This window comes from Zeus faber (assembly GCF_960531495.2).
Source record: "Zeus faber genome assembly, chromosome: 14".
Taxonomy (NCBI): Eukaryota; Metazoa; Chordata; class Actinopteri; order Zeiformes; family Zeidae; genus Zeus; species Zeus faber.
Window position 1 is genome coordinate 4,084,881 of NC_137200.1, and position 13,145 is coordinate 4,098,025.

General features: G+C 38.9%; 1 protein-coding gene across 1 annotated transcript; it reads left to right on the plus strand.

The window, feature by feature from the left end:
* The first annotated feature begins 1,202 nt into the window (after positions 1 to 1,202).
* Positions 1,203 to 4,995, plus strand: zcchc10 (zinc finger, CCHC domain containing 10). The gene is made up of 5 exons (XM_080014433.1): positions 1,203 to 1,532; positions 1,795 to 1,907; positions 2,688 to 2,849; positions 3,489 to 3,530; positions 4,275 to 4,995. The coding sequence occupies exons 2-5, from the start codon at positions 1,867 to 1,869 to the stop codon at positions 4,510 to 4,512; spliced, it is 483 nt and encodes a 160-aa protein (XP_079870559.1). The 5' UTR covers positions 1,203 to 1,532; positions 1,795 to 1,866; the 3' UTR covers positions 4,513 to 4,995.
* The last annotated feature ends 8,150 nt before the right edge of the window (positions 4,996 to 13,145 follow it).

Here is a 13,145-nt window from a genome sequence, read left to right on the forward strand (position 1 = left end):
TTAAGTTTAGGTATAAGGTTAGAGATGGTCAAGTTTAGGTATAAGGTTAGAGATGGTTAAGTTTGGGTATAAGGTTAGAGATGGTTAAGTTTAGGTATAAGGTTAGAGATGGTTAAGTTTAGGTATAAGGTTAGAGATGGTTAAGTTTAGGTATACAGTTAGAGATGGTTAAGTTTAGGTATAAGGTTAGAGATGGTTAAGTTTAGGTATAAGGTTAGAGATGGTTAAGTTTGGGTATAAGGTTAGAGATGGTTAAGTTTAGGTATAAGGTTAGAGATGGTTAAGTTTAGGTATAAGGTTAGAGATGGTTAAGTTTAGGTATAAGGTTAGAGATGGTTAAGTTTAGGTATAATGTTAGAGATGGTTAAGTTTAGGTATAAGGTTAGAGATGGTTACGTTTAGGTATAAGGTTTGAGATGGTTAAGTTTGGGTATAAGGTTAGAGATGGTTAAGTTTAGGTATAAGGTTAGAGATGGTTAAGTTTAGGTATAAGGTTAGAGATGGTTAAGTTTAGGTATACAGTTAGAGATGGTTAAGTTTAGGTATACAGTTAGAGATGGTTAAGTTTAGGTATAAGGTTAGAGATGGTCAAGTTTAGGTATAAGGTTAGAGATGGTTAAGTTTGGGTATAAGGTTAGAGATGGTTAAGTTTAGGTATAAGGTTAGAGATGGTTAAGTTTAGGTATAAGGTTAGAGATGGTTAAGTTTAGGTATACAGTTAGAGATGGTTAAGTTTGGGTATAAGGTTAGAGATGGTTAAGTTTAGGTATAAGGTTAGAGATGGTTAAGTTTAGGTATAAGGTTAGAGATGGTTAAGTTTAGGTATAAGGTTAGAGATGGTTAAGTTTAGGTATACAGTTAGAGATGGTTAAGTTTGGGTATAAGGTTAGAGATGGTTAAGTTTAGGTATAAGGTTAGAGATGGTTAAGTTTAGGTATAGGGTTAGAGATGGTTCCTCTTGCGCAATTATTACAATTACCTTGTAATCCTCTTCTTCTTACTACTTCAGCTTATCCCCCGCCGCGATCGCTGTCATCCATTTGCTTCCTTTTGCCTTTATTGTTTTTCTAACCATACTTCATAATTCCCGCCATGTACTTGTCGCTCCCTCCCCACTTCCTGATCCGTCACTTTGCTCCAGGGTTGCCAGGTCTTTGTGACAGAACCAGCGGAAAGACAGCACGGGGTTGGGGGCACACTCACGGAGAGCGTGTCCCCATTACGCACGGTTTCGTTCCATACCGTTCCATCATCCCCAGCCCCATTTTATTGTTATTTTTTTTTCATTTACACATGTTAATCATGTAATTTGCATACAAAATAGGTCTACGCAACCCGCCGACAACAAATTCAACCCGTGGCAACGCTTCCGCGGACCTGGCAACACTGCTTCCCTCTACCGTCGTCCGTCTGCGTGGTCTCCTGCCAAGGACCTCCTCAAGGACCTCCTCAAGGACCTCCTCCCTTCTACAGCTCGCATGGGAGATCCTCTCCGCACGCACCTGCAGTGACATCTGGAAGATGTTTTCCAGGTATTTCGGGGAAAAAAAAAACGTATCCCTATCAAGTGCATACAAATAAGTGGAGCGACGATAATACAGTGTAATGATTATGTCATTATTATTGTATATGTGAGCCGTTCCAGCCTTTTATAAATGTAGTTTGGAGGTTAATCTAAAGGGGGGGAAAGTCAGAATTAGGAGAATGAAGTCACACTTTTGACATTAAAATCAGACTTGTGAGATATGTAGCGACCAATAACTGTTCCGTCTGTGCGGATCTCCTCCTCGACAGCAGAGGGCGCTCCCGGAAGTAGTGCTACCGGAAATACACATCACCAACGAGGGAGGAAAAATAGACGCTAACATGGCGACTCCCATGCACAGAATCATAGCCCGACGGCAGGCGTAAGTGGCCCTTATTTATTTTAAAGTCCTGTATTTATTTTGTTGTGTTGTTGACACTCTAGATGATCTACTGAACAGAATGTTTCGGTGACAGACCTACTATGTTGCGCTCTTAGAGCTTCAGGCGCGTTTAGTTCCATGGTGGGGACCAGCAACAGCAGTGTGGTGCCGCTCAGCTCTGTTGCCAGAGAGGGGAACATGGCTTTAACTTCAGTGTGTCGGAAAAATGTTCGTTTAATTAGGCAAAAAAAAATGGAACAGTCAATGTTGTTATGATACTGCACCATGATTGCGATTAAAGTTGTGATGGAAGAGGTACTCAAATTTTACTTAAGTAAAAGTAAAAATTCCATGACACAAAATGATTCCAATGAAAGTACCACATTGACCGTTATACTTAAGTAAAGGTATTCAAATACTGTCTGATCGATGTACTTAAAGTGTTGAATTAAAAGTACTCGATTCCCCGATATTACAGAGCCTGTTGTACTGTACCTTTGTTTCTGCAGACGGATCATGCATCCTGATAAAAATGTACAATAAAATAATACTGCTGTGTCATAGTAAATTAAAAGGAGGTAGACCCAATGAACCAGTGATGAGCACTAAATCATCTGCATCCTAATTTAGCAGTTTGATAGATCCAGTCTCGTTTTCAGATTTTTTTTTAAGATATCAAGTGGCGTTAAACCAGGTGTTTTGTTCACAAGTAGATAGGTCCAGAAAAAATATATAGTTGGTAAACATTTCTAATGTATTTTCCTTTTTGTTATAATTCAGGGAGGCAAACAAACAAAATGTCCGTTGCCAGAAGTGTTTGGAATTTGGTCACTGGACTTATGAATGCACGGGGAAACGGAAATATCTTCACCGACCATCAAGAACAGTTGAGATGAAAAAGAGACTGAAGGATAATGAGAACAAACAGAATGTCCTTGCTGGGTAAGGCATATTTATCACAAAGCCGTTCTTTATGTTTTAAGCCAATCTCAATCTGTCATTCCGACACGTGTCTTTCCGAGAAAAATCCTGGACCAGCTATTTCTGGAGGTTCAATGGAGGGAGTTATTTTCTATTTTTTTTTTTATTAAATACATTCACTTTCTTTTCCTGAAATGAGACCCCTGGTCTTAGTATAAAGTTAAAGGGCCAGGTGCACTGCATTCTAACATCTCCCTTTCTATTTACTATTTAACATGTATTTCATGAATTTAATGAATTTATCATTATTATTATTATTATTATTATGACAGTCACACTGTAGAAAGTTTGAACAGTAAGGACCGGTGTGGCTCATGGGTAATTTTTAGGTCCATGTCAAATGCTCAACTGTAGGAAAACGTGTTTTCCTCTACAAAAAAGTTGAGACCTTTATCATTATTGAACATTATTTCATTGTACAGTATAATTTAATTATCCACGAGACTCATGTAATTATGTATTTTGTAATTTGTAAAACACAATGGTTTTAAAATTTTCACAGGAAAAAAAATCCTCTGACCCTCCTGGCCATGTCTAAACAAGCTTTTCTGTGCAAATAATTGAACCAATGACCATGCCTTTATTTTTGTTTATTCCCAGGTCAGATAAAGAAGGCCCCACTGAGAAGAAAACAAAAAAGAAGTAGGTAACAAATACAGTGACCTGAATTATCTTTGTTGTTTTGTTTTAATGCTTTTGAAAATTGGATATATAATGGTTGATTGTTTGAATGTGGTTAAACTGTGTTTAAAATTTAAATTTACAATGCTATTCAAGATATTTGTAGACTGTAGAAAGATAAGCATTATGGTGTGATAGAGGTGGACATATTGAAAACAACATAACTAAAAATGACTTCGAAGTAACAGTATTTCAGTGTGATCCCCTTATCCTTATCAAAGAAGACAGTAATACAGGTTATTCAGAATTCAGACAGAAGCCTTATTTACCTTTGGGGATTAATACGTCAAATAAAGTTAATAGGAAGTTTTATCTTAGTCAAACTCAATTTTTTTAATTGTCAACTTAAATTAAGTGTATTTGTTGGCTATAAAAGAGTCTGACAATCAGTACAATGTAACTCTGGAAGCTCAACAGTCCCAAAGATGCCAATAGTTTGGTGCCCAAATTGTAGGTGCTTTGGACACGAAGACCACAATGTCATTTTATGACAAACTAATATACATTCTTTGACAAACTGCAGTGACGAAGAAGAGCAGTGGTCGCAACTCAATACTCAAACAAACTATGGAGCCTTTTATTTTTCAACAATCTATAACATATTTTACATAGATTGTGGACAGTTCTTTGAAGTAGGAAGCAAAGGTGTTGGTGGTAATATATTTCTTTCCTCTTCATTTCGGGTTATCTCCTGTTTGCTCCCAGGTCCAGAGACTCCAGTGACAGCAGCAGTGACTCAGACAGCTCCTCAAATGGCTCATCGTCTGACAGCAGCGACTCCTCAAGCTCCTCCTCAGATGACAGTGACAGCGACAGCAGCAGCGACAGTGACGATGACAGCTCTTCCTCGTCCTCTTCATCTTCAGGGAGCTCTGACTCAGACTCAGGAAGCAGCAGCCGTTCAGACCAAGGGCCACCAAAGAAGAAGAAAAAGAAAAAATAGAGCAGTAGTGGTCACATTTCCTATTTTATTTTTTTAATATCTTACACTTTATTTTCTTTCACTTTAGGTCTTTATTGCCAGTTTTTTTTTGTTTTGTTTACATATGTGGATCTGGCAGGCTGCAACTAGTTTAAGACTGTAAATATAACAGGTAACCCACGATTTCTATAGTTCACAGGGAGTGGTTGGGGGGAGCTGCTGTTATTGATAGTTTTCCAAATCGGCAGACTTTTTCCCCCCATATCTTTTGCTTAATTCAATATTCATGTTCATTTGTTGTGACGATCGAACAACTAAGAATTGCAACTTTAAATAGTAAAACCTAAGTCAGTGCATTTTCCCTCAAAGTAATGTCAACTTTTAGGTTAACTATTAAGTTAGTCAAACACCTGTACAGCACAGTCTTGCTGAACTGAAATATGAATATAGAATGTAGAATATAACATTGAAAATTAACTTTTGAAAATAAAAACAGTTGTGTTATTTGGGATTTTTGTAATTTTTTTTTTTTTAAGAATGCTTTGTCATGTTGCATTAGTATTACAATTAGAATTGTTAACTCTATACTCCCATAATTTTCGTTTTTCTCAACGACTACTTTGTATTTAGTACAAACAGCATATTGTGACAAGACAGACTGTTTTTTCATGAACCAATAGAGCCTGGCGTACAGTCCATAGCTTTGGGATTTTTTTTTTTTACCTCTGTCTATAAAAGTTGTAAAGGGATCTGTATTTTAAGTTTGCCTGTTTTGAACTATTATACTTTCCCCGCGTGCATAGCTAAATAACATAATAGACCATGAGGGGGAAAAATGTCTGGTGCCACGATATACAATTACTTTGTATGGGTGTTGGGCAGCTTTGTATTCATTGGGATGTAAAACGAGACCAGCAGTAGGCGCAAGTAAATTCTAGAAATTGGTTTCTTTCTGAACAGAATGTACCAAGCATGAACTGTGTGTAAAACGGGTTACAACTGGCACTATCCGTGACCTTGACCGTATTTTACAATTAATTGGACCGCGAATCTGGACTTCGCATAATAAATTCCGCATCACAGTGTAAAGGCAGGAGCCTTGAACTGCGTGTCAAAAAAGGAGCGCACTTCAGTTCACCGCTTTGGAGAACAGACCCAGGCCATTTATGCTGCATTCACGTCACGGGTGAGGTAGGAATCTGGAGCATCCAACTTTGAAATACAGTTATAACGCCTGGACTTTCCGCCGTGAGCATAGCCTACAACCGCTTTTTATATATAGAAAAACAAGTATTTCGTCTTGCCTTTAAATACAACAAAAACGGTGTAATTTCAAGACAAAGTAGTATGTGATCACCAGTCAACTCATACATACGATCCCTCATATTCTTAAGCTATAACTTCACGAATAACTAATTTATAAACGGGGAGCGCCACAGCAGCTCAGTGTGGAACATTAAGTAGAATATATACACTGAATTAATTATATACATTCATAAACAACTCTGAAATATACAGTGTATTTATTTTCAAACGAAGGACAAATCGAATAGATAAAACAAGCAATGTGTAATGAGGCATATGGCAGTTTACCTTGCTTGTTTTTACTTTTCTGTATTTTATTATAATAGTATGAGGAAAAGGTTTCTGATGAACTCAACGCTCCTTGCCGTAAAAGAGCTTCGGTCGAGGTCAAAACACTGGGAAGTTGTTCGTTCCGAGCAGGTAGGGTCGCTCCATCATAATTCCCATTTGACTTGAACGCAGCATCACATGCTAGCGATTCTGTAGTTCTACCTGCTAGCTAGCGATGAAAGGTTAGACTCTTTTTTCGAGATCCATTTGTTGACGAATCACTCAGTAAAAAGAGTCGTTCGATTCTTCGACTCTTCTTTCGTTTTATTTAGTTGGTGCAACGCAGAGTGAGCGATGAGGGAGCCAGGGGAGTCGATTGGTTCTGAGTTGTGAATGGAATCCTCACAAGAATAATCGAATACTGTCAAAATCTTTTATTTACGTGGACAATCACAATCGTTTATTTTGGTAGAACGCAAAAGTGTAATTGTTTTAAAATGCAATACTATTTTTGCGATATACCTTGGGCTTTTCTGCCTCGGACTTTAATTTTAATTTAATCTAAGTGATTATTTTCAGTTTGTGAGTCTAAGATCCACTCGTTCGCCCGCTCCTTTGCCGGAGTGACTCCAAACCCCCGAGTCATTTAAGCGATTCTTCGCAACGACCGAATCGTTTGCGAGTCTTGCATCAGTACTACCTGCTAGCAAGCAGGCTGACGGGCCAGCAGGCTAGCAGGCTAACAGCTAGCAACCTTACCTACCAGTCAGAGCAGCCGGGAGAATTACAACATGAACGGCAAACGAAATGATTCCACTTTGTCCTTCACATGATTCACCGATCTATTCCGCGGAGATGACGACGGTGATGTCTGTCCGTGTTATTCCGCTGCTCTAGCTGTTATTATTTAATCCGTTGAATCCATTTTAGTGTGTGTGTGCGTGTGTGTTTGTGTGTGAGTGGAAAAGACAAAGAAGCAGCTTTCCACAGCTAGAATGGTCTGGGCCTGAAGAAGACCAGAGGTAAGGAGACTATTGTACCTACATTGTCCATTTAATAACCCCACGAACGGACTAGCTGACTGTTTGGATTAATGTACATGTGTTTTTTTCACGGTGTATTTCCTGGGTTTTGGTGTTATCCAACGCTAGTGAAGTGGGATAGCATTAAAGTTTGCAGTAAACATGACGTGTAAGACTTACTGATGGTGGAATATTTGTTTTTTTAGTTTCTTTTTTTTTTTTTTTTTTAAACAGAGTAAATGTGTCCTGGGCCATTTCCCCTCGTGAAACGCTTGTTTTTTTCCCCCGGGAATAAATAGACTCATTAATAATAATAATAATAATAACAATAATAATAATAATAATAATAAAATGACAATATACAATAAACAAAAGGCAATATACATTACACCTAGAATCTAATATAAAAAAATGGCTATCTACATTAAACCTAAAAATATAGAAATATATTATATAAATAGAATAAATCCTGAAGAAAAAACAATATGGTAATATACAAACAACAAACCTAAAACATGGCAATATTCAATAAACCTAAACATTTACTAAAAAATGTTTTGTTTTTTTTACAATAAAACTCTGTTCACACTGTCAAAACTTTGCATAATATACATAAAATTAAACTAGTCATAGTGTGTGTGTGTGTGGCAAAATGGTTATAACTACAGGTAAGCCTCACTTAACGATCTAGTTCCGAGGACCGAGTCGTTAAGTGAATTGGTCGATAAGCAGGACCCGTGTTATTTCACGGTAAGGGGGCGTGGCCATCGCAAACGCAAGTGTAGTGAATATTGACAGACTGGGAATGAGACTGACAAAAGACTGAGAACTGAGATGCGTGATGAGATGTATATAGTGAGTGTACATATAGTATGTCTGATGCGCGATCAGATGCTTGACACTGAGATGCCGCGCCTGCCGCGGTATTGTACGCAGCGTACAATATAGACTGGTCGGAGAGCTGGTCGTAAGTCCGAACGGTCGTTAAACAGGTAGGTAGTTAAGTGAGGAGTACCTGTATAATATACAGTATTGCAAACAATGCGTGTTTTAACGTCCCCCTGGCTGAGGTTCGGAGGACGTGTGCAGTCTTACTTTGCCACTCCTCCGAGCACCCTAGTTCTCAGTCTGTTGCTGAAGGTTGTTCACAAAGCATTTTGTGTTGGTTTGTGTTTTATAGCACAACCTGAGATGTCGAAAAGTCATATGAAACCAATGTCCCACAGTAATTGAATAAAGGAAACACACCAATCTCACCACAAACAACTGCTTACTCGAAGCCCAACAAAATGACAACTTGTCATCTTAACCATATTTATAGTGTTTTATCTTGTCATGACTGGTTGAAAGAACTTTTGGCGTTCAATAGTATAGATTCAGAGATATATTAAGATTTGAGAGGAAAACTCCCTATTGGTTAAACTAGTTAACTGGATGCCTCCTTCCCCAGAAAAGTCTTGATTTTGAAGCTTAACTTAATTAGTAATAGTTAATACGAGCAGAAAATACTGTACATAAAGACACACCGAGTAAACACCTTTTCAATGTGAAGGGTAGGTGGCTGAGGGCCTTAATAGGTGTTTCTGCACAGCAGGAACCTTTTCATAGTTGTAAGACCTTTTTGGAGGAACCGTCCTGTTTTTTGTCTCCGCACTGCCCTCGGAACGGTCGTAGTCCTTAAGTCCACGGTCCCTCGGACTGAGTCCACCCGGTCAAGTCGCATCGCTCTGGGTGTGGACTAGCCCACGTACACTCAACGGTAATAAAAAATAACCAATGAAAATAAAAAACAATAAAAATAATATTTTTATTGTGGATGTATTTATTTTATTTTCCAACATTAATTGAATGAATTAAGGTGCGTCCCATAATGCCCGTGCGCTGTCTCGATGTCAGCCTGTGCCTTACAAAAGTCGGAACTAACTTTTAAATGACGTCTTGTAGATCGAATATGAGTGAAGATCCAGCAACTGGATTTCTTATTTCTCGCCTGACGTCACTTCAGAGTACCCGTTCAGTGCAGGATTTCCTATTTCTCGCCTGACATCACTTCAGAGTTCCCCGTTCAGTGCAAACACAACCAGAAAAAGCTCTTGCCAGTATCTCGTTCTCGGGGCATCTCCCCAGTTCCTAGTTCCCCTCAGGGAGTCCCAACAACGGTTTGGTGCGAAAACGTTGTTTTTATGGCCTTTTTTTAATGTAGTTAAGGTAGACAACAATGAAGGCCATGGACAAAGTTGTTTGGATGATTTGATAGTTAAAATTGATTTCTGAATTAACAAATTTGGCTAAGTGATTTCAGTTTTTAAGTAAAGGCACATTTGAGTGATTTGAAGTCCTGTTCACTTCCTGTTCAGGTTTTGCTCATGGCTGCAGTTGAACCTGTTTCCTGTGAAGCAAAATACAGGCCACGTAAAAATGTTTCCTTGATATACTGTGCATTTACAGTTGTTTAAACGGGACCTATTATGAAAAGGTCATCATTTCAGTGCTTGTGCAGAGACATTTGGGTCTCTGATGGACCTACTAACACACAAACTGTGGGGGTGTGTGTGGGGGGGGGGGTCAGTCCCAGTCAGTTTCTTGTGAGCTGCTTATTTCAGAAAACATCCTGAAACCAGCCGTTCAGCTGCCCTTATCTACATCATTAAGCACTTAAGTACAATAAGAACCATCCTCCATCTGAGTAACTCCACCCATTGCATCACCACTGGACCTGCTACCATCAAAGCTAAGAGCTAAGCATGGGAACTGCTCTGTGGGAGCACAAATCATTTAAAAATAGAGGAATTAAGTGTGTGTGTGTGTGTGTGTGTGTGTGTGTGTGTGTGTGTGTGTGTGTGTGTGTGTGTGTGTGTGTGTGTGTGTGTGTGTGTGTGTGTGTGTGTGTGTGTGTGTGTGTGTGTGTGTGCGCGTGTGGTGTGTGCGCTCGCGATAAGCTTATTTTACAGCTTTCTAGACTTTTTAGTAGAGGTACGCCTGCTTCAGACAAAGACACGCATGAGTGCGTAGATTGACTGTACTGTTGGCTGCGGTGTGCGTTCCCATTTCTCCAAACACAACTGTTGATGTATTTGTTTTATTTTCCGAAGTTTCCGTCACTGAATGAAACAAAATGCTCCAAGCCTTGTGGCCTAAAATTTGTTCAGAAACTGATTTTGGTGGACTGATGACGCGAAATAAGAGAAAAGTTAACAGACCACATACAATGGAACCGGAGTGCTCAAAGCCCATTGGTTCACAGAACTCGGGGGCTGGCTGCTCATTTACATTTAAAGCTACACACACACACACAGAAACAACACATTTTGGAACAGGGTGGTACTGAGGCATGTTAGAATGGTTTAAATGCATAATCTGAGTGGCGTTTTCAACAAACAAACAAAAACATGTTTTGGGGACAGATACCTGTATTAGCTTGTTGAAACGGAGTGTCATAGGCCCCCTTTAAGGAGGACACAAGTACAGGGATTTTTCTTTGTTGTTTTTACAAGCTTAAAACACTTTATTAGTTTGGGTTTAGCTAACCCTTTAGTTGGAATGGTTCATTCTTTGATTTGAACTGTGACCATTTTGTGCAATGCATCCAGGATTCTCTCAAGGTTAATACATTTCCTAACTTATTTATGAACAAAATAGTTTCATAATCGTTGTGATCAATTGGTCAGTATATTTCATAGAGTGCACAATTAACTTTTTAATTTAAATTTCTTTTCTTTTACTTAACTGCTTATTTTGTGTTCGGGGATAGCGTTTTTCTTTGTAAACCTACCCAACTAATGCATAGCCACTTTCATTTAGACCACTGAGTAAAGCTTGGCTTATAATCAAATCTTGCCAGCAAGTTACTGCTGTCATAAAGGGGTGCTTTGTTGAGTGCTAGTTGTTTGAGGGCTCTTCCAGAGTCAGCCAGTTTAATTAGCTTGAATCTAATCAGACATCAGTGGGCATTTTAATCCCTCTCTCAGTACTGCTGCTCACACAGCAGAAAAATCTGCTACTGGCTGTGGCCTGACCTCACATCTGTTCTTTAGCTTTTGTTTCTCTAAAACAAGAGTTCGGCTTTCGTGTGGGTGTATAGGCTTTCATGAGGGTAGAGCACATTTGGACAATTTTTTTTTAAATACAAAACTCCTGCCTCACATCTCATTTATGTGTTTTTATTTCTTTTGTTAACTGGCCAATTCTTACAGGTCCGACTGTACGGTTCTGTAGCAGAAATAATGTGTTCTGTACACATTTGTATAATGGACACATAAATAACACTCTTTCTAAAAAGTCAGCGTAAACATGGCGTAAACACTTTGAGAACGATTAATAAAAAAAGAAACATTCACAAAGAATATAGGCATTGGAAAGGTTATCAATTACCAACAAAGTGAGTTGATAAAATTGTTTTGGAAATGTGCTTAGATTTCAAATTTTGCAGTCATGTCATTTGCATTATTTTATGAGCCAAGCCTCTTAACTCAGGCATGAGCCTATATACAAAGTGGAAAAGTTTTAAAATGAGTTTCTGTTGTGTATGTTCAGGTCCAGAATGTTATTCTAATGGGTATTTTGATCATATTTCTGTACTAGCTGAAGACAAGCAAATTTCCCTGTCCCAAAAATAAAGTGTGTGTGTGTGTGTGTGTGTGTGTGTGTGTGTGTGTGTGTGTGTGTGTGTGTGTGTGTGTGTGTGTGTGTGTGTGTGTGTGTGTGTGTGTGTGTGTGTGTGTGTGTGTGTGTCAGATAAGCTTATTTTACAGCTTTCTGTTGACTTTTTAGTTGAACTACGCCTACTTCAGACAAAGACACATGCATGAGTGCCTGTCATCATACCTTCATTTAGCACTCGCATGTGCATGAGGGAGCAGTTTTGAGTGAATCAACCGAAAATTGACTGAAAGCCTAACATAAAGATCATTAAGGTGCTAACTTAGCCATTAAAGGGTCTCAAACGCACAGAATCACAGATCTGTGCGTCAATATAACAGTGTACTAAGTTAGATGTTGTGCCCGTCAGCCTGTCCCTACCCACATTTACCCAGAAATCCATGCGAAACGAACACCTGCAGATAAGTTTATTTGCAGCCATGGATAAGTATGTTTCAGCTTTAAGCCGACAGCAATGTCATTGGTTAGGTAATGAACCTTTTACATTCTTTGTTAAATTGAAATAATACTTATTTTTAAAAAAAACAAAAAAAAACATGAGCCTTATAAACATGTTTACATCCCAACTAAAGATAGATTGGTTTAACAAAACATAATTACAAGGTAGGGTTAGGCTGGTGTCAAAAATTTCAAGCCGGTTTGATATGAAGCCAAACACTGGATCGGTATACTGATATGGCGGACCAAGGGGGATGGTTAAGCCACGGCTGCAGACGGCAGCACGCCTTCGTTCCCGCGGTCATGCACAGCTGTCCCCAATCAGCCAAATCTAAGCGCCACGGATTGGTCGGATTCGGGGCAGGAAGCTTTATTAATGTTTGTCTGTCTGTGAGGGATTGGCGTACAGGACTTGGCAGCCACGAAAGAAAATATACTGGGGAATACAACTTAATGAAATAAATATAAATTAATCATGGCAATTTAAAATAACCAATGTATGTATCCCAGGAGATATTCGGTGGTGCTGGGGCCTGTCATTTTAAGACATTGCATTGTGGGTAATGTAGGAGCCCTGTCTGCACATGGCTAGAGGAGGATGTGTATGACAGAGAGATCGCTATAAGTGCCGGTACACTTGTTGCATGTTATTACTTTATCCTAAATATTAGAAGGTAGCTGTCCGTCTACTACCTATCCTTTAATAAATCAAAGTCCACAGAGTCCTGCCTCACGGTGTCTCTGTCGAAGGAAATAACTGTGTGGAAGTTCCCAACAACACGCTTCTATTCAAACGGGTAATCACTGCATGTACCTCAGAGACATTTCATCAACTTTATAAACCTTTGGGACTAAATTAAAATGGACATGATTTCGACTTGTTGTCCTGGAGCTGCAAGCGAATTTGATGTGTGACCACATAAACACGGAATATGATTTTGATTGACTTGGGAGTAAGTA

Coding starts and splice junctions, on each gene's coding strand:
- zcchc10 (XM_080014433.1), top strand. CDS start 1,867: ATGGCGACTCCCATGCACAGAATCATAGCCCGACGGCAGGC. Junction 1,908..2,687: donor ATCATAGCCCGACGGCAGGC/GTAAGTGGCCCT, acceptor GTTATAATTCAG/GGAGGCAAACAAACAAAATG. Junction 2,850..3,488: donor AAACAGAATGTCCTTGCTGG/GTAAGGCATATT, acceptor GTTTATTCCCAG/GTCAGATAAAGAAGGCCCCA.